The sequence below is a fragment of the Alternaria alternata genome (genome assembly GCF_001642055.1).
Source record: "Alternaria alternata strain SRC1lrK2f unplaced genomic scaffold CC77scaffold_1, whole genome shotgun sequence".
NCBI lineage: Eukaryota > Fungi > Ascomycota > Dothideomycetes > Pleosporales > Pleosporaceae > Alternaria > Alternaria alternata.
Window position 1 is genome coordinate 1,823,836 of NW_017306190.1, and position 19,199 is coordinate 1,843,034.

Consider the following 19,199-nt stretch of genomic DNA (forward strand, 5'->3'; position numbering starts at 1 on the left):
CGGGTAATGCCTAAACTTCGTAACGTGGAGGGGTACTTGACAAGTATGCAACACACGTATAGAAGACACAGGACTTCAGCACTGGCGCGAAAACCGCGCGTGGGGGTAGTCGGTACTTGATATTGCGTGAAACTAGCCTCAGAGATTCTGGAGAGCATCCTAGCGTTCGGCTGATTCCCCGCGTGCACAACGCCGGCGACTGGAACAAGCTTGATCTAAGCCGGCTGAGGCGCTTGCTGGCGAGATGGTGTAGGCGAGCATATTCACTTTCAGCGAACGAAATCCCAGGCTTGATGGACCCTATTGCTGGGCACTGCGCACAAGGGCGCGGCGACGCACGAGCAGTATCTTGCAGATTGATGCAGGGCACGGTGGTTGAAACCGGTATCCCGTTGTTTTGAAGGCTTGAATGGCGTCGCCCCATAGACAGTCAGATGATGTACTACAGTGTAGACGCGTCCACCATGCTAGAACTAGGAGGTGAGGCGCAAAGTACGAGAAGCGGTCAAGTAGCGGTGAAGAGTTGATGGAGAGAGATGAAGCAGCAAGTGGAGCTCTGGATGGAGCTCTGGAGATGTGTCGAGAAGTGAGGCATTTGAGAAAAGGTAAGCTGGCGTGGTTGGAGTCGAGCTGAGCAGAGATGCATACAGCGCGTGCATGTGGTCGTGTTGCTTGCAGCAGGATGCATGCGACGTCGGACGGATGGTCGAAAGAAGGTGTGAGGCATGAGCATAGGCGTCGCTAGCGTGGCGTCGTCGGCGGGATAGAGCGCTTCGAGGGGAAGTGGCCCTGAAGAGCTTCCTTCGCGTTGATCAGGGTCCTTGTTCCGAAGCATGCGGAATCAAGGATGTGCGCAATTCGATTGCGTCTTGCATCGGCTGTGCTGGAGCTGTCCACGGAGGGCCCTGGGAGACTGAAACCGGATTCTGGTGTATTCTAGTCGTGGGCGACTATGACATGCTACCAGCACAGACAAAGAAGCCGATTCAACAAACAAAGTGTTTGATGAGTGGTAACGACGGGGCAGAGCAGAAATTGCCAATACTGACGGCCAAGCTCGCATCGCCCGGGTGCGGCAGCGTGAATTGAGCAGGAGCACGGGAGCAGGTGCATGCTTAGGCACTGCGCAATTGACAAAGGCCAAGCGTGGTATTGGCTGCGCTGTGCCTGGTGTCCGTGGGCACGAATTAAAATGCCGATTACCCACTGTTTCCTGCTTCTGCAAACCAAATCGTGCCGAGACGCCAGAGCGCATATCAAATTCCTCTCTCTCCTCTCTCCTACAAGTCAAGTCCCACCCGCCGCGCCACACTACTGTTGCAGCATTTCATGCGCAGCGTCGTCGTCTGACAGCAGACTCGGTCGTTGATCTACACACCCGCTAGCCATCACTTGTCAACGGGCTCATTCCTAGCCTGCGGCCCGTCGCCACACGTTGCGGTGGGTAACTCTCCCTCACCCTCACCAGGTACCCCTTCCCACTCGACACTGCCCGACGCTTGTCGCTTCTGACACGTCCTCAAGCCCGCCTTTAGTTCCATTCACGGTTCAATTTCACACTTGTCCGCCATGTTGCTGTCGATATTATAACACTTCGCCTCCTTTGGGGCCCCACCCTCGCACACAACTATCGATACAGCCAAGCAGTAATACGCCAGCACCGACTCCAATACCGAGACTTTCGAACGATCGACACAACACACCTCCTGGTCTAACTTGGCTCCAGGAACGCTGCGGCAGGTGCGTTGCGCCAAAAAGAAACAGCCTGGACGACGACGATATTTTGCATCACGCCTCTACAACTTCACTATTACCGCATCACTCTTCGAACATCATTGCCCCATTCAACAATTGCATCTGTTCCTACTACTTCGCACCCACTCTGCGCACGTTCCACCATCGACACCCACCCGGCTGTAGAACACATGGCGAACGAGCAGGATTACATTGGTAGACAAGGCGCGTTGCAAACAGACACCCCGCAGAACATGTCAAATATCTCACCACCGCTCATGACGGCCGAGGACGAGATTGTGGGCGATCTGGACGAGCCCCCTGAACCTCGCGCGCAGCGTCCTGCACCCTTGGCCCTTCGTCATTCCTCAACAACATCCTTCACCAAATCGAAACCTCTCTTCGATCGCAAGGAATCGCTTCTCACTTCTGCACTCAAGTCGGGCTCGAACGCGAGCTCGCCTGTCGAAGAACACTCGGATGCAAGCCCAGTCCGCGGCATGTCGTGCGTTTCGACATGGAGCAACAACAGCGGTACAGCTGATCTCACAAGCGACGGAGGCTTCACAAGCCCTGGCACACGGCCCTGTACACCGAGCCCACCGCCCCCCTCGGGAGCGTTCCACAACATGTTGCCTACGTTCAACAAGAAACCGTTGGAGCTACCAGTATCTGTTGTCTCGCACGATGATGAGAACGTCACTCCGGTACCGAAGACGGTGCCTCAAAGCACCGAGCAGAGCATTGAAGCCGTTTTGGGAAGAAAGAGGTGCATCATGTTTGCATGCGGCCCAAAGGAGGATAAGAAGCCAGTGGAGGCACCTGCAAAGCCCGCACCTGCGCCCGCAACCCAAACCGGAGAACCCCCTAAGCGCGTCTGCACCATCAAGTTCGCGTGTCCATCTAAGCCATCCACAGAGGCATCCTCCAAGCCCAGGCGCATGGCCAGTCCCGCACCACCACCACGCCGCATTCCTTCGTCTCCAAAGCCTGCCACCAAGGTGCATCGGGACTCGGACTCTACGGTTCGCAACAATTCTCCTGTCAGCGTCCGAAAGGTACGCCCGGTTGACCGAACTCGTCGTTTGAGTTCCAACTCCGACCTCGCTCGCTGCGAAGCATACCGCTTCCACGAGTTTGCTAGCTCGGAAGAGGAGGTTGAAGAATGGACCCAAGAAGTTACCTGCCACCGAAGCCGACTTACTGTCCAGGATACTCTCAAGATCGAGAACAACCTGCGTAAGCTAGGCGAGGAGGTGGCAGAAGAAGAGGCGATCGACGAAGAAGACGAGGATGAGGACGAGGATGGGGACAATGTTGAAATGGACGACGATGACGATGATCTGCTTGACGAGGATGCGGACGGTAGCGATGCCTACAGCGACGCTACTGATGAAGGCTTCCAGACTGATGATGAGAACGGATTTGCCGTCTCAGATGACGAGGACGATGCTGGATCTGATTACGATTGGTGGGCACCCGGAGCATCAACCGCAGCGACATCTGTGGAGCACTTGGAACATCTTCGCCTAAAGACTCACCGAACTGTATCAGAATCGTCGATTGGATCCTTGGAAAGCCGCGAAGGTCTCAAGATCATGGATAAGCCTTCCAAGCGCAGAAAGTCAAAGCCGGTCAACATCCGTGTTCCCAGTCCTGAGCTGCCTGACAGTACCGACTTTGTTTGTGGTACTCTTGACGAGGATAGGCCTGCCGAAGCTGCGTACATGTCAACACTTGAGCGCCGGCGCGCAGCCAAGCACAAGCCAACGCCCCAGGACATCGACCCTACATTCCCAACGTCGGACCCCGAACTTCCTGACGATGACGAGGACGAGGTTTCTGAGAATGAGAAAGTCTCCGAGTCTGACCATCTTATGATCCATGGTCGCATGGACCCCGTTAATATTGATGGACGAGGGCGCCAGCATATCTCCAAGAAGCGCTCTCCCCTACCGTCACCTAAGCGCTTGCGATCACCTCCACCTGCAAAGCGTGCTGTGCACCGCTCGCCACCACCACGTAAGCTGTTTGGAAACTCTCCCAAGCGGCTACAATCTCCTCCGCCTCCAATGCGTCTCAGGTCACCACCACCGACACGTCGCGGTTCCGTCAATCCTGTAACCACACGTCAACGCAGCGATACGTCGATACGCTTTGCTGGTATTGCCGAGCGCCCTGCACCTACAGTCTCAGCTTCCGTTCCTCGAACCCCCATCACTATGAGAAATCCATTCGATCTTGAGGATGATGAGGATGCTGATGCGTCGGATATGCCCATCCGCCGTGCCATTGACATCAAGGTCGGGCTCGAAAAGAAGAGGCAACGACGCAAAGAGAAGTTGTACCGTAAGCAACACCGCAAAGGCGCCAAAGAGAAGCGGCCCGCTCCCGGACGTGGTGCAGAACGCATGCGTGAGATGGGATTAGCGGTACACGCTCATAAAGGCAAGACGACTGTCTTCCAACCGTTCCGAATCTGCCCTGAGGCGGATGAAGACATGCATGTGCTGTCAGCGTGAGCGACAGTATGTATGTGAGGATCAGCGCCGCCGTATCTATCGGCACTTTACATGCTCCTGCAATATATTGTAGGACTTGTTGGTCGCTGATCCCACATGTTCACAGGGTCAAGCTTGGCTGAGCAAGCACCCAACATTCACTTCTTCAGCCTTTGTTTTCCGTCACATACCTTTTATCCCGATTCTTCTTCAGGCTTCTCATGTACATAGCCTTTCATCCATATTTTTGCCAATCAGTTCATTTTGACATTTGGTTTTGGCTTTTACCTTGCCGTTGTGCTTGTATATCTTTTAGTGTCTCTTTTGTCTTACTGCATCTAGGAGTAACGCTTAGCATTGATGGCCTCCCCATACAGCGGGTCGAGCGCCTACAGGGAGTTGGCGGGTTAACCTGAATCTATCACACAGGATGCAACATCCTATTGTTGAATTGTACATGGACATGCAAACAATGACGTCCTGTCTACAGTGCTCGATCTATCACACTTTTTGGATCTACAGAGAAGAAAAAAAGCCTGCATTGCAAATCGACATGAAGTTATCGCAAGATCCACCTATACTTCACGCGACATGGTATAATGATGTAATACTCCACCACGGCAATTGTGAAGTGCAGAACTGCATCGCGCTATGGTGAAGCCACTAGCCACGGGTTCGACAACCAGGGACGGCCCACAAATGCAGAGGTTTAATGGCGACTAACAGCGGGTTTGATATCGTCGGGAATCTGGGCGACGGATTGAGTTTCTGCTGCCGCAATTACACCAAGTACAAGAGCTAGAAATCTGTGTGTGCATGCGAACACATGGAGATGCGGCTGCTGCGAAGCTAAAAGCGCATGCATGCGCCCTGTGGCCAGAGTAACGATGATGTTTGCGACTATTGCATCTTCAAGAAGCGCGCTTAGGTGACATCAAGGAAATGCAGTGGGTCGCATGCCGCCTTACTAGATTGGGCTGGCAGCTGCTAGAGGCCGCGCGTGTTCAACAGTTCCAAGGATGTCGCACCTCACGAGGAACAGAGTGTCAGAATCGGACGTACAGACACAGTCGCAGGGAACGCCCGAGGCTGCGCAGCGAAGACGATGCTCGCCTATGTATCCCAGCAGGCATGGGATTCTCATGCTGGATGCGATTCTCGTACTTGGTGCTGCGGTTACAGCCGAGATGCTTAAAAGCGACAAACAATGGCGCACCCCTGTCCTATGCAAGCGTTGACCCTATATTTCCCGCCCACTGCACTCCGCAACGCCTCACCGTATCTCCAATGGAGGTAAACGTCTTGTCAACAAGCATGCCAAATCCACTGTGAAAGCGCTTTTGTCATCCCTCCCGCCATCAGTCCCATTGTTGCCCCTCTTCTTTCCTCCGCCCGGGGCTTGGCTCTGCCTTCGATCCTTCACCTCCACCAGCCGCATCGCCGCTCGCCCTTCACCCTTCACCCAGTCCTAGTGTTCCCCTTCGCCTGTGCATATCCATCTGGTAGTGTCGCCATCCATGTCGCCCCCATCCACGCTTCGAAGCCTCCCAATTTCGATAATATAGACACCTGCGACCGACCACGTTCGCGCGTCTACGCTCTCGTCTCATCGTGTCTCGGTTTCGCGTCTCCCGGTTTCGGTTAGCACCAATGCTCATGAAGAAGATGTGGATAGTGGAGGAGCGGAAGGACAAGACCGTGTACCGTCGCCGCTGTCCCACCGGCGGAGAAGTCCTCTCCTTCTTCTTTGTCTCGGCATGCGCTCTGCTCTTCCTGCTCATCTGCACCATCCTCTACGGCACGCGCACACAGAACCCCTCCTTACCGCCGCTAGTCAAGGAGTACATGCCCGCAGGACGCTGTCTGTGCGAGTTCAGTACCACTTTCTCATGCGACACTTGTCTGGACTGTGCCTCCAACCAGGCCATTCTCGCGACCAATGCAACAGAATTGGAGCAACATAATCTTTGGACTTTCACCTATCCGCGGGATAAGAACAACTATGGCCTGGATGAGGCCCAGTGCGACAGCGCTTTCCCCGGTCAATACGAGGACATTGAGCGCGCGGTCAAAGTCAGGAATCGCTGGGGCAAGGTCACACAGGCGGATCTCAACAGTTTTGAACTCACAAAGGGCATGGTCAGGGCTATGATTTATGACCGAGAGGTACGTTCTAGTGTAGTCTTGGCGATTATCTGGGGAATGCAGGGCCTATGCTGACATATGACACAGCTCTACGTCCTCGAAACTCACATGGTCGATAACGTCAACCGCCAAAAAGCCATTGCAACCCTCAGTGCCATCTATCGCGCCGTTCTCGCTGCCCCCTCAACCGCCGATATTCCAAACATTGAGTTTGTCTTCTCTGTTGAAGACCTCCCTGCTCAGCCCGCGAAGCCAATATGGTCCCTTACCCGTCGTGTCCAAGACCACAACCTGTGGTTGATACCCGATTTTGGCTTCTGGAGCTGGGATATGCCTGCACTGGGTACGCTGGAAGAGGTTGCGCAAGAGGCTGTGCAGCGAGAAACCGTCGAGTCGTGGGATCAGAAAATTGAGAAGTTGGTCTGGAGAGGCAAGATTACTTTCGCGCCCAAACTGCGGAGAGCGCTGCTTGATGCTGCCAAGGGCAAACCATGGAGTGATGTCGGGCAACTCAAGTGGACAGATCCAAATTTCAAAGAGCAATTCTTGGGCCCAGTGGATCAGTGTAATTACATGTTCATTGCCCACGCTGAAGGTATGATGGTGTCTATCGGCATTAGTCAAAACGATGCTAACAGTCCTCACTAGGTCGTTCCTACTCTGGCTCCCTGAAGTACCGCCAGCTCTGCCGCTCCGTAATCGTCTCGCACAAACTGCAATGGATACAACATCACCACTACCTCTTCCGTTCTAACGGATCCAACCAAAACTTTGTCGAAGTAGAACGCGACTTCTCTGACCTTTCCTCCGCCATGGAAGACTTGCTAGACCACCCAGAAAAGGCAAAGCGCATCGCAGACAATTCGGTGCAAGTGTTCAGAGAAAGATATCTGACGCAAGCAGCTGAAGCATGTTATTGGCGCAAGCTGATGAAGCGGTGGAGAGACGTCGTGGACTGGGAACCACAGCTATATGCCGGCGTCGGTGCTGAGGGCACAGACCGTAATAGAGAGAAGAGGAGGGGTGTTCGTTACGAGACGTTCATGTAAGTTCCTTCTACGTTACTGAGCAACTTGTTCGAAGCTGGGACTAATCTTGTAACAACAGGCTTTATGAACCCAAAGTCCAGCTCAGCTATCCTGAGTCAGCCACTTGAGCGCCCCTCGTACGTATACATGTACAATCGACGTCTTCGTCAGACGACCTCACTCTCGTTTGGCGTATATATATGCAAGAAGAGTTGGAGAAATGCATTGTTGTCTTCCGGAGTAATACGCGGGAACAAGCATGTGAAAGCGATTATACCCCCAATGAGCGTGTTTTTGTTTTTGTTTGCATAGCAAAAGGGAAGGGAAGGAAAGCTTACAGCGGAGGACATACTAAGAGAATCATGAGTGCGTATAGACATGTATATAAGACGTGTAATAGGGCTGTTAAGGCCTGAATATATAATCATGTATGATCATAGATTTGGTTGTTGAGCAAGCAGTCATGCGGTATAGTGCTAAACAGTCCAGTTTTTTGTAATAGAAAACCACAATGTATGAACGATAGTGTGGAACGAATGCACTTTCTCTGACTGTTCAACGAGTGCCAGAACTTTCAAGCAGCGGGCCATATGGAGCAGCAAGGAATGCCTTGAACATGTTCAAAATCATTTGATACCAACGATCCATCGCCGACTTTCCCGCAAGAGGCGCCCATGCGCATTGTTCGCTGATGGTAGTTACCCTTTGTGGCAATCTTCGCCGTCTTTCACCTAGCGTTGTAGCCCTCTTAACCCTTATCGAAGAACAGACAACAGGCAGACTGAGACACCTCTACAGAAACGCACATGGGTGATGATGCTCTGCCGAATCCTCACAAAGGATTCGGGGAGTGTACTACGCTCTGTTGACTCCTGTCAACGTGAGCGACAGACCTCGAAGACGATCGTGTGAATAATGAGGCTCTGCAGACATGTCTATCCGGAATCACAGCTGAGGTTGGTAGGTAGGAGTCGGATCGGGCGAGTTCTTTGTCATGGTCCCTGCTTACAAGGGAAACCCGTCTGTGCAACTGCACCCTTGAGATGCCTTTCAATGAAGGTCTTTGATATGAACAGTGTAGGACAAAGTAGTCGAAGCCGCGAGGTTGATCAAGGGTAGTCGATTGACAAGTTGTTCGTCGACGTTTCGAACTCGGCTGTCAAAGTCTTTTCATCTCCTTCCAGTTTTATGCTTCCGACACGAGAGATGTATCTAGAATAACTGTTAGTGCACAGTTCCTTCAAGGAGAAATTGCAGCAGCTCACCTAGTCCACAGATAGTCTCCAACAAGGTAGATGATGAGGAGCAACATGAACAGCCCCAGCACGGTTCCGACATAATGCACCTCTACCTCTAGGCTCTTTTCATGATCCCCCACGTGCTCAACCTCATCTCCGAACCCGCAGACAATTCTATTCTCATTCTGCACCTTCTTCGCCGGGTCCAATGGCCGTACCTGTCCCTCATGAACGCTCAAGAGGATACTGGTAGGCACAGGCTTGGGAAGTGCAAGAACTTTGGTCATGGCTTTCTTACTAGCGAACTGTATCTTGAGATCGTTGACGGTTGCAAGCGAGTAAGCCGTGTCCCAGTCGAGTGTGAGTAGTTCCTGGTAAGAGCAAAGCGTAGGTGCGGCACTTGTGGAGAAGGTGAGGCAGCGGCACTGGAGGTCTTCAAGACGGGGTTGCTTCGTTGGAGCGGCGATGACGCTAGCAAGGCCCACGAATGAGAGGAGTAGTTTGCTCTTGAAGAACATGGTTCTGGTATTTGGAGTTGAGGCGTGGAAGATGAGGAACTCCAACACTCGCGGGGCGGAATCTCACGATATAGTGACAGTCTGCTTTGGGTGGTGATATGTAGTCTATCACTGGGATCTAGACCCTCGTTAGCGCGTTCACTCTCGTATGTACATGTTAAGCGACGCACCCGGTATCAAGAATCCCCTCCAATGGTGCCAGAGGTCAGCGTCTTGGTATAATCGTCTCAAGAGCCACGTGTAGTTGAGGGCAGCTGAGTGGCTTATGAGTCTTTGAACCAAGCGTGAAATGAGCGGGAGAAAGCGTCACAGCGTGTACGCACGCTTGCATTCACATCTTGCGCTAGGCCTCGGCAACTGGCTTGAGTGAATATGATACCCTGCAGCGATCTTCTTCCAGGCACCGCCTCACCAGGTTCGCTGCATTGACGGCGGGCTACGCTGGGCAGGCCAATAGTCTTGGGTAGTGACATGCTCAGAAAAGGACTGTGGTACGAATTCGCGCCTGCGCTATTGTTCCAGTGAGTGAAATGGTGCCGGGAATACTACCTAGCCCAGCCACACTTTCTTCACGTTGCTCGTGAAAGTGGATGGATTGGTCCCTGGATTGGTCCACGAGAGGTTTAGTGCAAACGCTTTGGCCACATATGCATCCGAACATGTGGCTTGAATCTCCGCGAAAAGGGCTGCTTGAAACAAAAAAAGCCTGGTGCTGATGTTGCCGAGCATGGTCGTCCAACGGGCCAGGAATAGAGGATGTATGTGTTGTGTTGTGTGATGTTGTCCGACGTCTTATTCGAGGAAATAAGCCCTCTTGCACCTGAGAGCCGCGAAACCTTCAAGGGACCGGAGTGAGACGATACGAAGTACAAGCTAAAAGCTAATGAGCAAAATGCCTCACTAGAAAGCATATGTGAGAGCTGATAGGAGCGACAATCCAACATCACCCATCAAACAAGCTTCGCAGACGTATGTCAGAGCATACCAAGCCTTGAGGCTTGTCCATCCTACAAAGTTGACGCAAGCCACCCGTTCTGGTGAGATGGTCAAACCTCAGCCCTTTTTCATCTCACCCTGTAACAAACAAACGTTTTTGCAAGGCCTCCCCTAGCTCATGACGGGAGCATCATCGGATGGGACGGCAGGACATTCATTTTTACCGCGGCCGGCCCAAACTCCGAATGTCCATTGTACCAATTGAGCACGTTTGGAAACACGAGAAGCACGGCAACCTTCGGCGTGGTACTTGGGGTGACGACGCAAAAGTGGCGCAGGCACCCAAGCCGGGGTATTTGGAAGTAAATGAAAGTAACGGCCCGCAAAGAACCAAACAATTGGTGATGACCATGTGGTTGGTTGGAAAGACTAGGTGCATAGGGCGTGCAAGATCAGACAATGCATCCATGGAACGGCATGACATGCATACAGAAGGAGGGAGTTGGCAGGCGGGACTCCTTTACATCCAAGCAGTACATCTCCAGTACTGTATCAACGCTATCGATAGTTAAGGACCAGGTCGTATCCGGACCAAACATATGAGTATGGAGCATGAAGCGCAATATGCAACTCCATGGGACACTTGCCTAGCCTCAAAGTAGCGAAACGACCATCATCTCCTCGAAATCCCTCGATACTTGCAGATCACACCAACACCAATACCAACACCAGCCACCTCATCCACGCACCTAATTTCAAAAGCCACAACGGCCCGCTCGAAGTGAGCCAAACATACCATGGCGAAACACCAGGAGGCGCTATCACGACAATGCAAGCGAGACACGCTACCATGATAGGCTGTCACGCAGATTGCCGTAAAAGGAGCGGTTCGGCGTTATTTCTCCAGATGATCAGCGGCAGGTTCGCAAGGTATCCTCCAAGCGATGAGGGCCGCGTGGTGTTGTATAACCGTTTTACCGGCGGCGTTTTTAATGTTAGTCAGAGTGATGATAAGTGTGCAAGGCGGATTGGTGTTGCGTATTGTATGAGTGTTGAAGAGATGGTTTTATCCTCAACCTGCCAGCTCTTGGATGTTGATCGTAGCAACATTTTTTATGGATGTGTACGTGTACGCGGTTATGGTAAGCTACTGATCAGGCAATAATAACTTGCATAGATGTACATACAATATATCAGGTTTCGTGGACATCGTGTCCGACGTGCGCATGCTCTGAATCCGATTGCTCAACATGGGCACGCACACCTGCTTCCGTCATCTCTAGTACAGAGTCGTGTAGCTCATCTTTCCCAACATCTCCTTCAGTCTTCTTCTGCTCCCCGTCCTCATCTTCAACCTCTTCAACGCTATCCAACCACCTCTCGACCTTGAACCTTCATTTTTCCTTGTCCTCTCCATAGCCTGTGATGCCTCCAAGAAGACCACCGACTCCTTTTCCAACACCACCGAGGGTGCTTCCAACACCGCCAATAACATCTCCTTTTCCAAGCTTGCTGACGCCGTCACCAACTCCACTGGTAATGCCGCCGACGGCGTTGTTGGCACCTTTGCCTACGTTTCCGACCACACCACCGACGGGACCGCCGACTGTGCTCCCGAGACCAGCGAGGCCATCGCCTACCGTGTTTCCTAACCCCTTGCCTACTCCAGTCACAGTGTTTCCTAGACGAGGTGTCAGTAAAGCTTCATATACCGCACGCCATGTGATTCGGGTAGGGGAAGGTGAGCGTACCAACTCCACTCGTCGCACCAGCGACAGTGCCCTTGACATCACCCCTTCCAATGGCACCAGTGGTCTTGCTAACAGTACCTTGCACGCCCTTGGTCGCTGAACCAACGGTATAGTATGCGTTATCGACCGCGCCTGTAGCTGTCTTGCCCACGTTGTCCGTTACATGCTTGACTGGCTTTCCTACACCACCAGGTAGCTTGTCCAGCCCCTTGCCAGCGTACCCAGTCACGCCATTGACTGTGCTGTTTACACCCGTGGTCGCGGAGTCGGTGATGGTGTTAAGACCTCCAGTCGTCGTACCAACAGTCTTGTTCAAAGTGCCTGTGGCGGTATTGACCCCCTTGCCAACAATGCCCGGTTGCTTCTTCGCGGCTAGCGTGGACTGAGGAGTGGGTTGGCCTGGAGCGGGATGAGCTTTTATTACGGAGAGAGGGGTTGGGTAAGTACCATCAGGGTTTGTTTTGGTAGGGACCGTACCGTCTGGATTCACTTTGGCCGGCGTCCTCTTAACAGGAGTAGCTTTGGCTGGGGTAGCCTTTGTGGGGGTTGCCTTTGTTACAGTAGAAGACGCAGCAGTTGTGGTTTTCTTCACTGGCGTAGCGCCAGTCGTCTTACTGACTGCGCTGGCAGGCTGAGATTGCGCTGCACCTGTAACCGGGTTCTTACGTATTGGCAGTGGCTTGGTTGTGCCCAGAGGTGTGCGTTGGCGTACTGGCTTTGAAGCTTCACTAATAGGGGTCTTGCCTGCAGTGACGGGCGTTTTCTTTACAGGTGTAGTAGTAGACGCGGGCTTGCTTGCTGAAGCAGCGGTCACTGGCTTCTTTATGGGCGTTGAAGTCGTGGCTGGAGTCGCTTTTACAGGCGTGGTTGTGGTCTTTGCTGGAGTTGAAGCAGATGCGCCTGCTGCATTCAACTTCCTCGGCACTCTCTTCACTGGTGCAGCAGCCGATCCTGTGGTGTCCGTAGCTGTCGCAGCGGGCTTCTTCACTGGCGTAGCTTTGGCAGCTGATGTTGTTGTTTTCGCTGGGGTCGTTGTGGTTGATCCAGCCACTTTGGAGATGTTTCCGACACTCGCTAGAACAGATCAGTCCATGTCCTTCACATTATCTGCTAGCTTACACTGGAGTGCAGCGTTCTGCTGCTTGAGCTGGTCTATGGCTGACATTTTGGAATAGCAACGTGCGCTTTAGAAGAGGAGGCTGAATGATCAAGTATCGCAATAACAGCAGCAAGCGTGGATGGGCTTTAGCAGTCCAGATCTTGTACCAGGAAATCGCGTTCTAGACATCATGAACGCGCTTCCTCATACGTCATGCACCCTTCGCATCCTTGCTGTTGTGGAGGTACGAAAGTGGCCCAGGCCGTGGAGATCCTGTTTTTCGGACACGGGACGATCGCCGTTACATGGGCGGCCTTGGACCCTGACGTTGTTAGATCGATCACAACACCCAACTGGCGTCTGTCATACCAAGGTGCGCGAAAATAGGTATTAGAAATGATGGAACAGATTCGAGCCGTCTTGTTATTGACGATGAACACCTGTTGCTGCATGTCAGCCAGCACACCACGAAAAAGCAAAAGAAAAGCAAACAGCCGAGGTCAAGATTGTTTTGAACATTTCATCATTCATGAAAACTACCCAGAGGCAAGTCTACGTAAGATACATTTCGGGATATCCATTACTCGTGATGCATAAAGTACCACCACTCTAAGACGCCATCGAAGATTAAGCTCCGTCCATCATGCAAGTGAGGTGTAGAAAGTGAAAGAAAGCCATGACACATGAAAGGGATATCAGAGCGCCGACCAAACTTTTCGAAACCAGTCAAGACGGGCGATGCGCTTAGTCAACCTCCTCCATAGCGCTCTCGCCAGCCGCTGCTGGTGCCTCGGCGGAGGCGTCGGTCTTCTCTTGCTCGGTCTCGACCTCCTCGTCGACGTTCAGGCCAAGAGAGACGAGCTTGTGGATGCGCTCAGCGTACTGAACGGGCTCGTCAATGGTGAAACCAGAGACAAGAAGCGAGGTCTCGAAGAGAAGCAGGGTGATGGACTTGACGGTGCGGTCATCCTCACCATCAGCCTCAACCTTGCGCTTGAGCTCCTTGATGATAGCGGACTTGGGCGAGATCTCGAAGGTCTTCTTGGAAGACATGTATGAGCTCATGGAAGTATCACGGAGAGCCTGAGCCTTCATGATACGCTCCATGTTGGCTGACCAACCGAATTGGCCGGTACGGATAGCGCAAGGTGAGCCGACAAGCTTGTGTGAGACAACAACCTTCTCGACCTTGTCACCGAGGACAGTCTTGAGGCTCTTGGCGAGACCCTCGAACTCCTTCTCCTCGGCCTCACGCTCCTTCTTCTCCTCCTCGGACTCCTCAAGCTCGAAGTCCTTGGTGATGTCGACAAGCTTCTTGCCGTCGAACTCCTTGAGCTGAGTCATGGCGTACTCGTCAATGGGGTCAACGAGGAAGAGAACCTCGAAGCCCTTGTCCTTGAGGGTGTCAAGGAAGGGCGACTTCTGGACAGCCTTGAGAGACTCGCCAGTGATGTAGTACATCTGCTTCTGGTGCTCGGGCATGCGGGTGACGTAGTCGGTAAGGGAGGTCTGCTCCTCACCGGACTTGGTGGAGTTGAAGCGGAGGAGCTTGGCGAGGGAAGCGCGGTTCTGCGAGTCCTCATGGATACCAAGCTTGATGTTCTTGCCGAAGGCAGAGTAGAACTTGTCGAACTGCTCACGGTCCTCGGCGATCTCGTTGAAGAGCTCAAGGGTCTTCTTGACAATGTTCTTGCGGATGACCTTCATGATCTTGTTCTGCTGGAGAGTCTCACGAGACAGGTTGAGGGGAAGGTCCTCGGAGTCGACGACACCCTTGACGAAGCTGAGCCACTCGGGGATCAGGTCAGTAGCATCATCGGTGATGAAGACACGGCGGACGTAGAGCTTGATGTTGTTCTTGGTCTTCTTGGTCTCGAAGAGGTCGAAGGGAGCGCGCTTGGGAACGAAGAGGATGGCACGGAACTCGAGCTGACCCTCAACAGAGAAGTGCTTGACGGCAAGGTGGTCCTCCCAGTCGTTGGAGAGGGACTTGTAGAATGAAGCGTACTCCTCAGTGGTGATGTCTTGAGGGTTGCGAGTCCAGATGGGCTTCTGCTTGTTGAGCTCCTCCTCCTCGATCTTGGACTCCTTGACCTTCTTGGTCTTCTTCTCCTTCTTTTCCTCCTCCTCGTCGTCGACCTCCTCGACCTTGGGCTTCTTCTCGTCACCCTCGGCAGTCTCCTCGGCAGCGTCCTCATCCTCGACCTCCTTTTCGGTCTCCTTCAGGACGTGAAGGTAGATGGGGTATGAGATGAACTCGGAGTGCTTCTTGACGACCTCCTTGATCTTGGACTCGTTGAGGTAGTCCATCTGCTCATCCTTGAGGTGGAGGATGATCTTGGTACCGCGGCCGATCTGCTCGCCCTCGGTGTCCTCGGTGATCTTGAAGGTACCACCAGCGCTGGACTCCCAGACGTACTGCTCGTCATCGTTGTTCTTTGAGACGACGGTGACGCGGTCAGCGACAAGGTATGCGGAGTAGAAACCAACACCGAATTGACCAATCATGGAGATGTCGGCACCGGCTGACAGAGCCTCCATGAACTGCTTTGTGCCTGAGCGGGCAATGGTACCCAGGTTGTTGATGAGGTCGGCCTTGGTCATACCGATACCGCTATCTTGGATGGTGAGGGTCTTGGCCTCCTTGTTGGGGATGATGTCGATGCGGAGATCCTTGCCGCTGTCGAGCTTGCTTGGGTCTGAGAGGGCTTCATATCGGATCTTGTCGAGGGCGTCGGAGGCGTTGGAGATGAGTTCTCGCAGGAAGATCTCCTTGTTTGAGTAGACGGTGTTGATGATGAGGCCGAGCAGCTGAGAGATCTCAGCCTGGAACTCGAAGGTCTCCCCAGACATGGTGGCGGTTGTATGGGAGTAGACTGTAGGAGAGAGAGAGTCAGACAGAGCTCGCAATGGGTGCCTCGATGCAGTGCAGCCGACTAGGCTGTGTGAGTGTGGGGAAGACGTACAGTTAGGCGGGGTAGTTCGACTTGCTGGGCTCTTCTGTAGCGTGTGGTGAAGAGCAGACTAGAAAGACGAGGTTGTCTGTGTAGTTGAAATGGGAGAGAGCAATTCGATGAAGAAAAAGTAGTGGGAGGCGTCGAGTTTGGGGCTGATATAGCCTTTGGTGGAGCTCGAGAATCTTCTAGACAGAGCGGCAGAACTGCAGAGAAGGCCGCGGCGGAGCCAATCAGGGTGGGGCAGCCCTTCCAATTGTGTCTCACCGCCAAACGCGCCTTCCCCGGCAACGCCTAGTAGCGAGGGGCAGAACAATCGCGACTTCTGCATCTGCCTGCCTGTCCCCGCCAGCTACGCGCAAACGCTCGAGCAGCTTGCTTCTAGAAACCTCTGCTCTGCTACTGCCACTGTTCCTATCAAGCACCGAAATACTCACCACGCCCGCCATGGCTTCCCGTTTCGCGACGCCCAAGTGACAGCTCGTGCTCCAGCTCCAGAGCATCAGCCTCGCACAGCCTTGTACAGCCTCACCCATGGCTAACACTCCGTAGCTGCCTTGCGAAGCACCGCCCGTCCCGTCCGATCCGATGCGAGACTCAGACATCGTCTACAACAGAGGGGACACAAGGCCTTTGAGAGGATATGTTGGCGACAAATGGGACACGCTTTCAGGCGACCATCTGGTTGAACAACGCTACAAGCTGGTCGACGCGCTTCCGTGATGAATAATACTCAGAATCACACAGACAGTCAGATTGGTCCGCTTCGACTCATGTTTCTCTCACTATCGTTGGGAACAGAAAAGTCGTATACAAGAGCGGAAGAAATCATGTCAGTCACAACCCACATGCCCTTCCATACGGGTGCTGGTGTACAGTCATTCATTCGTCGTTTGATACGTGTATTCATATAGCCATCTCTTAGATAAAAGTCCTCATAAACTCTCCCAGCGCCATGATAGCCATGGCCTGGCCATATGGCATACTGGTGATGGCGATATCCTTGTAATGCTGCAAATCGTGTCCCATACCAGTTCCAAAACTTGTCTGCTCCAGCTCACCCTCCGCGCTGATGCAACCCATGACGGCCTTGATCGCCTTGACTGCGCTCTGGAGGTATACGTCTCCGCTAATATATCGTTTCCGACACGCCTTGAGCATACCGTATGCAAAACCTGCTGTGGCCGACGCCTCTTCGTAGCTGCCTTCTGAGACAGGAATATCAAGAAGTGTGCGCCACATGCCGTTCTCGCCTTGCAACTTCAGCAGTGCTTGACATTGCGACTCAAGGATGCCGATGAGGAATTGACGGAGGGGGTCTGTCTCCTTGAGGTCAAGCAACTCAATGAAATCCGGAATCGCAATCGTCAACCACGAGTTACCACGCGCCCATCGCGCGCGCGCAAAGTTGTGGCCGACCTCCAATCCACCCTTGTCCTCCCACTTCCAGCCGTGGAAGAACAGGCCTGTGGATGTGTCGCAGAGGTACTGGCAGTGCAGGATGAATTGGCGCTTTGCTTCCTCTACGTATTCTGGTCTGTCGAGCGTAAGACCAATCTTTGCGAGAGGCAGTGCGCTCATCATAAGCGTGTCGTCCCATAGTTCATCCTTGTTGAACGAGTTGTACGTCTCGTGTTGGAACCCGCCAAACTTTGTGCGGGGCAGTCCATGCATCACCCACTCAGCCCACGTGTCTAACCAAGGCACAAACGTCTTGTTTCCTGTCTCTTCATACAGATATGCCAATGTGAGGAACGGGCTCATGGTGTTGATATTCTTGGTTGTACCCTTGCTGAGCTGCTTCTCGAACCAGCCCTTCATAATGTCCATGGTTGCAGTGCTGCCCGTCAGCGTGTAGTAGTGCCACAGACCATAAAGACCTATGCCATGTGTCCACTCCCAGCCGTCCCAGCCTTTTGTGTCGATAACGCGGCCATCGTCGAGTTTCAGGAGGAACTCGCCCGTTGTGTCGTGAATGTTGATCAGGTTGTGTGTTAGAAGGAGGATCTTCTCGTCTATTTGGCCTTTGGTCAGGCCGTGAACTGTGAGTGTAGACATGGTGGACGCCTTCGTTGAGGTTTATCGCGTTCGCAGAAGGTGTTTGGTGGGCTTGTCGCAAGCAATCGAAATCTGGAGCAAGACAGGCAAGAGTTGAAGGAGGAAGGTATCGAAAAGACCAGATGTTATCACACGCGTAGTCTGCCAAGTGGGTATTACATAGAGCCCGTCGGTCACACGCGTCGGTAGAGCTCAACCCAGATACAGAGCGGGGAGCGAAAACTGGGGAAGTCTCAGGGTCCTCAACCGCATCTATTACATCTGAACTGCATGCAGCTGCCAGATTCCATCCAGATCTCGTGCCCTGTTGCACCGACTCGTCCATCTCTACCCCGACTGGGAGCTGGGCACACGTGGTGTTGCTCCAGCAGATGGGTTCCTGGAAGACGCGGCTCTTTTCTCGTGTCAAGCATCAAACACCAAGACCTTTGACGCCCACTGCTCAAACCTCCCAAGTCCACTGCTAAGATCCCAAAATGGGATCTCTGCCGCACTCGCACTGCATTACGCCGACGCTCGTTGAGGACTATACCGATAGCACCGACGTCAAGGGTCACCAATCGCTTATGTCTTGGAGAGCCGGAAGGCACCGTGGTGGGAAGGAGAACCGCCGTGTAGGAGCTTGGCCGCCTGACTCGACTCTTCCTGGGAAGGAGAACCGCCACCGACGATGCAGGCGGACGAAATCTTCCACCAGCCGCCGCATGCCAGGGAACAAAGCTTCGCATGCCACTCGCACGAGCCTGACCCATCACATGCATTCCCTCTCACACCCGAGGGGCGGTTCGGGATCATCTATGCCGATATTTTACCAGACTTGGACCATTGCCAAGTGGTGGCACTCTCCACACTGCTTGATCCTTCACAAGCACTCCACAAGACTCCACAAGCTGTTTGGACGGCACCGTGGCGGGGTTGGCGAACCCCAGAGACTAGCGACTCAAGATGCAGCATTGGCGCCCACAGGGTCGCGCATGCAGCACGCCTTTCCAGTATGCTACGTCAAACCGGGATACGGAGACAAGGAGAAAGGAGATAACAACGACTCATCAATATTGGCTAGACATTGAGGTGCAGGTTCTTATCCCAGGATTTGCGGAGTAGCCTGCCAGCATGGGGTAGCTGGAGGCCGGGGAACGCTTGGACGGACAATCTAAAATCGGGTAGAAATATCAACTCGACCGCTCTTCCACTTTTTACCAGCTCACTGCGAGTCCTGGGGTCTTTCTTTTGAACC

At 53.2% G+C, this 19,199-nt stretch overlaps 8 protein-coding genes across 8 annotated transcripts; 4 read left to right on the forward strand and 4 right to left on the reverse strand.

Moving 5' to 3' along the window:
* Positions 1-1,988: 1,988 nt before the first annotated feature.
* On the forward strand, positions 1,989-4,256 carry CC77DRAFT_923603 (hypothetical protein; the record flags this gene model as incomplete). The annotated part of the gene is made up of 1 exon (XM_018533746.1): positions 1,989-4,256. One exon carries the CDS (start codon positions 1,989-1,991, stop codon positions 4,254-4,256), a length of 2,268 nt encoding a protein of 755 aa, XP_018391797.1.
* Positions 4,257-5,726: 1,470 nt separating this feature from the next.
* CC77DRAFT_45327 (hypothetical protein) lies at positions 5,727-7,556 on the forward strand. The gene is made up of 4 exons (XM_018531744.1): positions 5,727-6,401; positions 6,468-6,975; positions 7,029-7,425; positions 7,488-7,556. Exons 1-4 carry the CDS (start codon positions 5,886-5,888, stop codon positions 7,534-7,536), a joined length of 1,470 nt encoding a protein of 489 aa, XP_018391798.1. The 5' UTR covers positions 5,727-5,885; the 3' UTR covers positions 7,537-7,556.
* A 620-nt stretch (positions 7,557-8,176) lies between these two features.
* Positions 8,177-9,501, reverse strand: CC77DRAFT_44038 (hypothetical protein). The gene is made up of 3 exons (XM_018531700.1): positions 9,335-9,501; positions 8,674-9,282; positions 8,177-8,620 (listed from the first exon to the last, which is right to left on the reverse strand). Exons 2-3 carry the CDS (start codon positions 9,162-9,164, stop codon positions 8,518-8,520), a joined length of 594 nt encoding a protein of 197 aa, XP_018391799.1. The 5' UTR covers positions 9,165-9,282; positions 9,335-9,501; the 3' UTR covers positions 8,177-8,517.
* A 920-nt stretch (positions 9,502-10,421) lies between these two features.
* Positions 10,422-11,395, forward strand: CC77DRAFT_44036 (hypothetical protein). Its single transcript, XM_018531699.1, has one exon. The coding sequence runs from the start codon at positions 10,735-10,737 to the stop codon at positions 11,263-11,265; it is 531 nt and encodes a 176-aa protein (XP_018391800.1). The 5' UTR covers positions 10,422-10,734; the 3' UTR covers positions 11,266-11,395.
* On the reverse strand, positions 11,255-13,351 carry CC77DRAFT_1015690 (hypothetical protein). The gene is made up of 4 exons (XM_018524073.1): positions 12,971-13,351; positions 12,299-12,925; positions 11,852-12,250; positions 11,255-11,781 (listed from the first exon to the last, which is right to left on the reverse strand). Exons 1-4 carry the CDS (start codon positions 13,014-13,016, stop codon positions 11,495-11,497), a joined length of 1,359 nt encoding a protein of 452 aa, XP_018391801.1. The 5' UTR covers positions 13,017-13,351; the 3' UTR covers positions 11,255-11,494.
* A 67-nt stretch (positions 13,352-13,418) lies between these two features.
* CC77DRAFT_1037030 (heat shock protein 90) lies at positions 13,419-15,996 on the reverse strand. The gene is made up of 2 exons (XM_018527041.1): positions 15,917-15,996; positions 13,419-15,826 (listed from the first exon to the last, which is right to left on the reverse strand). Exon 2 carries the CDS (start codon positions 15,801-15,803, stop codon positions 13,695-13,697), a length of 2,109 nt encoding a protein of 702 aa, XP_018391802.1. The 5' UTR covers positions 15,804-15,826; positions 15,917-15,996; the 3' UTR covers positions 13,419-13,694.
* A 671-nt stretch (positions 15,997-16,667) lies between these two features.
* Positions 16,668-18,236, reverse strand: CC77DRAFT_45993 (glycosyl hydrolase). Its single transcript, XM_018531781.1, has one exon. The coding sequence runs from the start codon at positions 17,960-17,962 to the stop codon at positions 16,826-16,828; it is 1,137 nt and encodes a 378-aa protein (XP_018391803.1). The 5' UTR covers positions 17,963-18,236; the 3' UTR covers positions 16,668-16,825.
* Positions 18,201-19,138, forward strand: CC77DRAFT_45975 (hypothetical protein). Its single transcript, XM_018531780.1, has one exon. The coding sequence runs from the start codon at positions 18,439-18,441 to the stop codon at positions 19,030-19,032; it is 594 nt and encodes a 197-aa protein (XP_018391804.1). The 5' UTR covers positions 18,201-18,438; the 3' UTR covers positions 19,033-19,138.
* The last annotated feature ends 61 nt before the right edge of the window (positions 19,139-19,199 follow it).

Bases quoted from the DNA above. Each gene is read 5' to 3' on its own strand.
- CC77DRAFT_1037030 (XM_018527041.1), bottom strand. From the start codon at position 15,803: ATGTCTGGGGAGACCTTCGAGTTCCAGGCTGAGATCTCTCAGCTGCTC.
- CC77DRAFT_45993 (XM_018531781.1), bottom strand. From the start codon at position 17,962: ATGTCTACACTCACAGTTCACGGCCTGACCAAAGGCCAAATAGACGAG.
- CC77DRAFT_45975 (XM_018531780.1), top strand. From the start codon at position 18,439: ATGGGATCTCTGCCGCACTCGCACTGCATTACGCCGACGCTCGTTGAG.
- CC77DRAFT_1015690 (XM_018524073.1), bottom strand. From the start codon at position 13,016: ATGTCAGCCATAGACCAGCTCAAGCAGCAGAACGCTGCACTCCAGT. The intron at 12,926-12,970 runs GTAAGCTAGCAG...GATCTGTTCTAG, and splicing joins GCAGAACGCTGCACTCCAGT to CGAGTGTCGGAAACATCTCC. The intron at 12,251-12,298 runs GTACTTACCCAA...ATCCCGCTCCAG, and splicing joins TACCAAAACAAACCCTGATG to GCCAACCCACTCCTCAGTCC.
- CC77DRAFT_44036 (XM_018531699.1), top strand. From the start codon at position 10,735: ATGGGACACTTGCCTAGCCTCAAAGTAGCGAAACGACCATCATCTCCT.
- CC77DRAFT_45327 (XM_018531744.1), top strand. From the start codon at position 5,886: ATGCTCATGAAGAAGATGTGGATAGTGGAGGAGCGGAAGGACAAGACC. The intron at 6,976-7,028 runs GTATGATGGTGT...AGTCCTCACTAG, and splicing joins GTTCATTGCCCACGCTGAAG to GTCGTTCCTACTCTGGCTCC. The intron at 7,426-7,487 runs GTAAGTTCCTTC...TTGTAACAACAG, and splicing joins GTTCGTTACGAGACGTTCAT to GCTTTATGAACCCAAAGTCC.
- CC77DRAFT_44038 (XM_018531700.1), bottom strand. From the start codon at position 9,164: ATGTTCTTCAAGAGCAAACTACTCCTCTCATTCGTGGGCCTTGCTAGC. The intron at 8,621-8,673 runs GTGAGCTGCTGC...CAGTTATTCTAG, and splicing joins GGAGACTATCTGTGGACTAG to ATACATCTCTCGTGTCGGAA.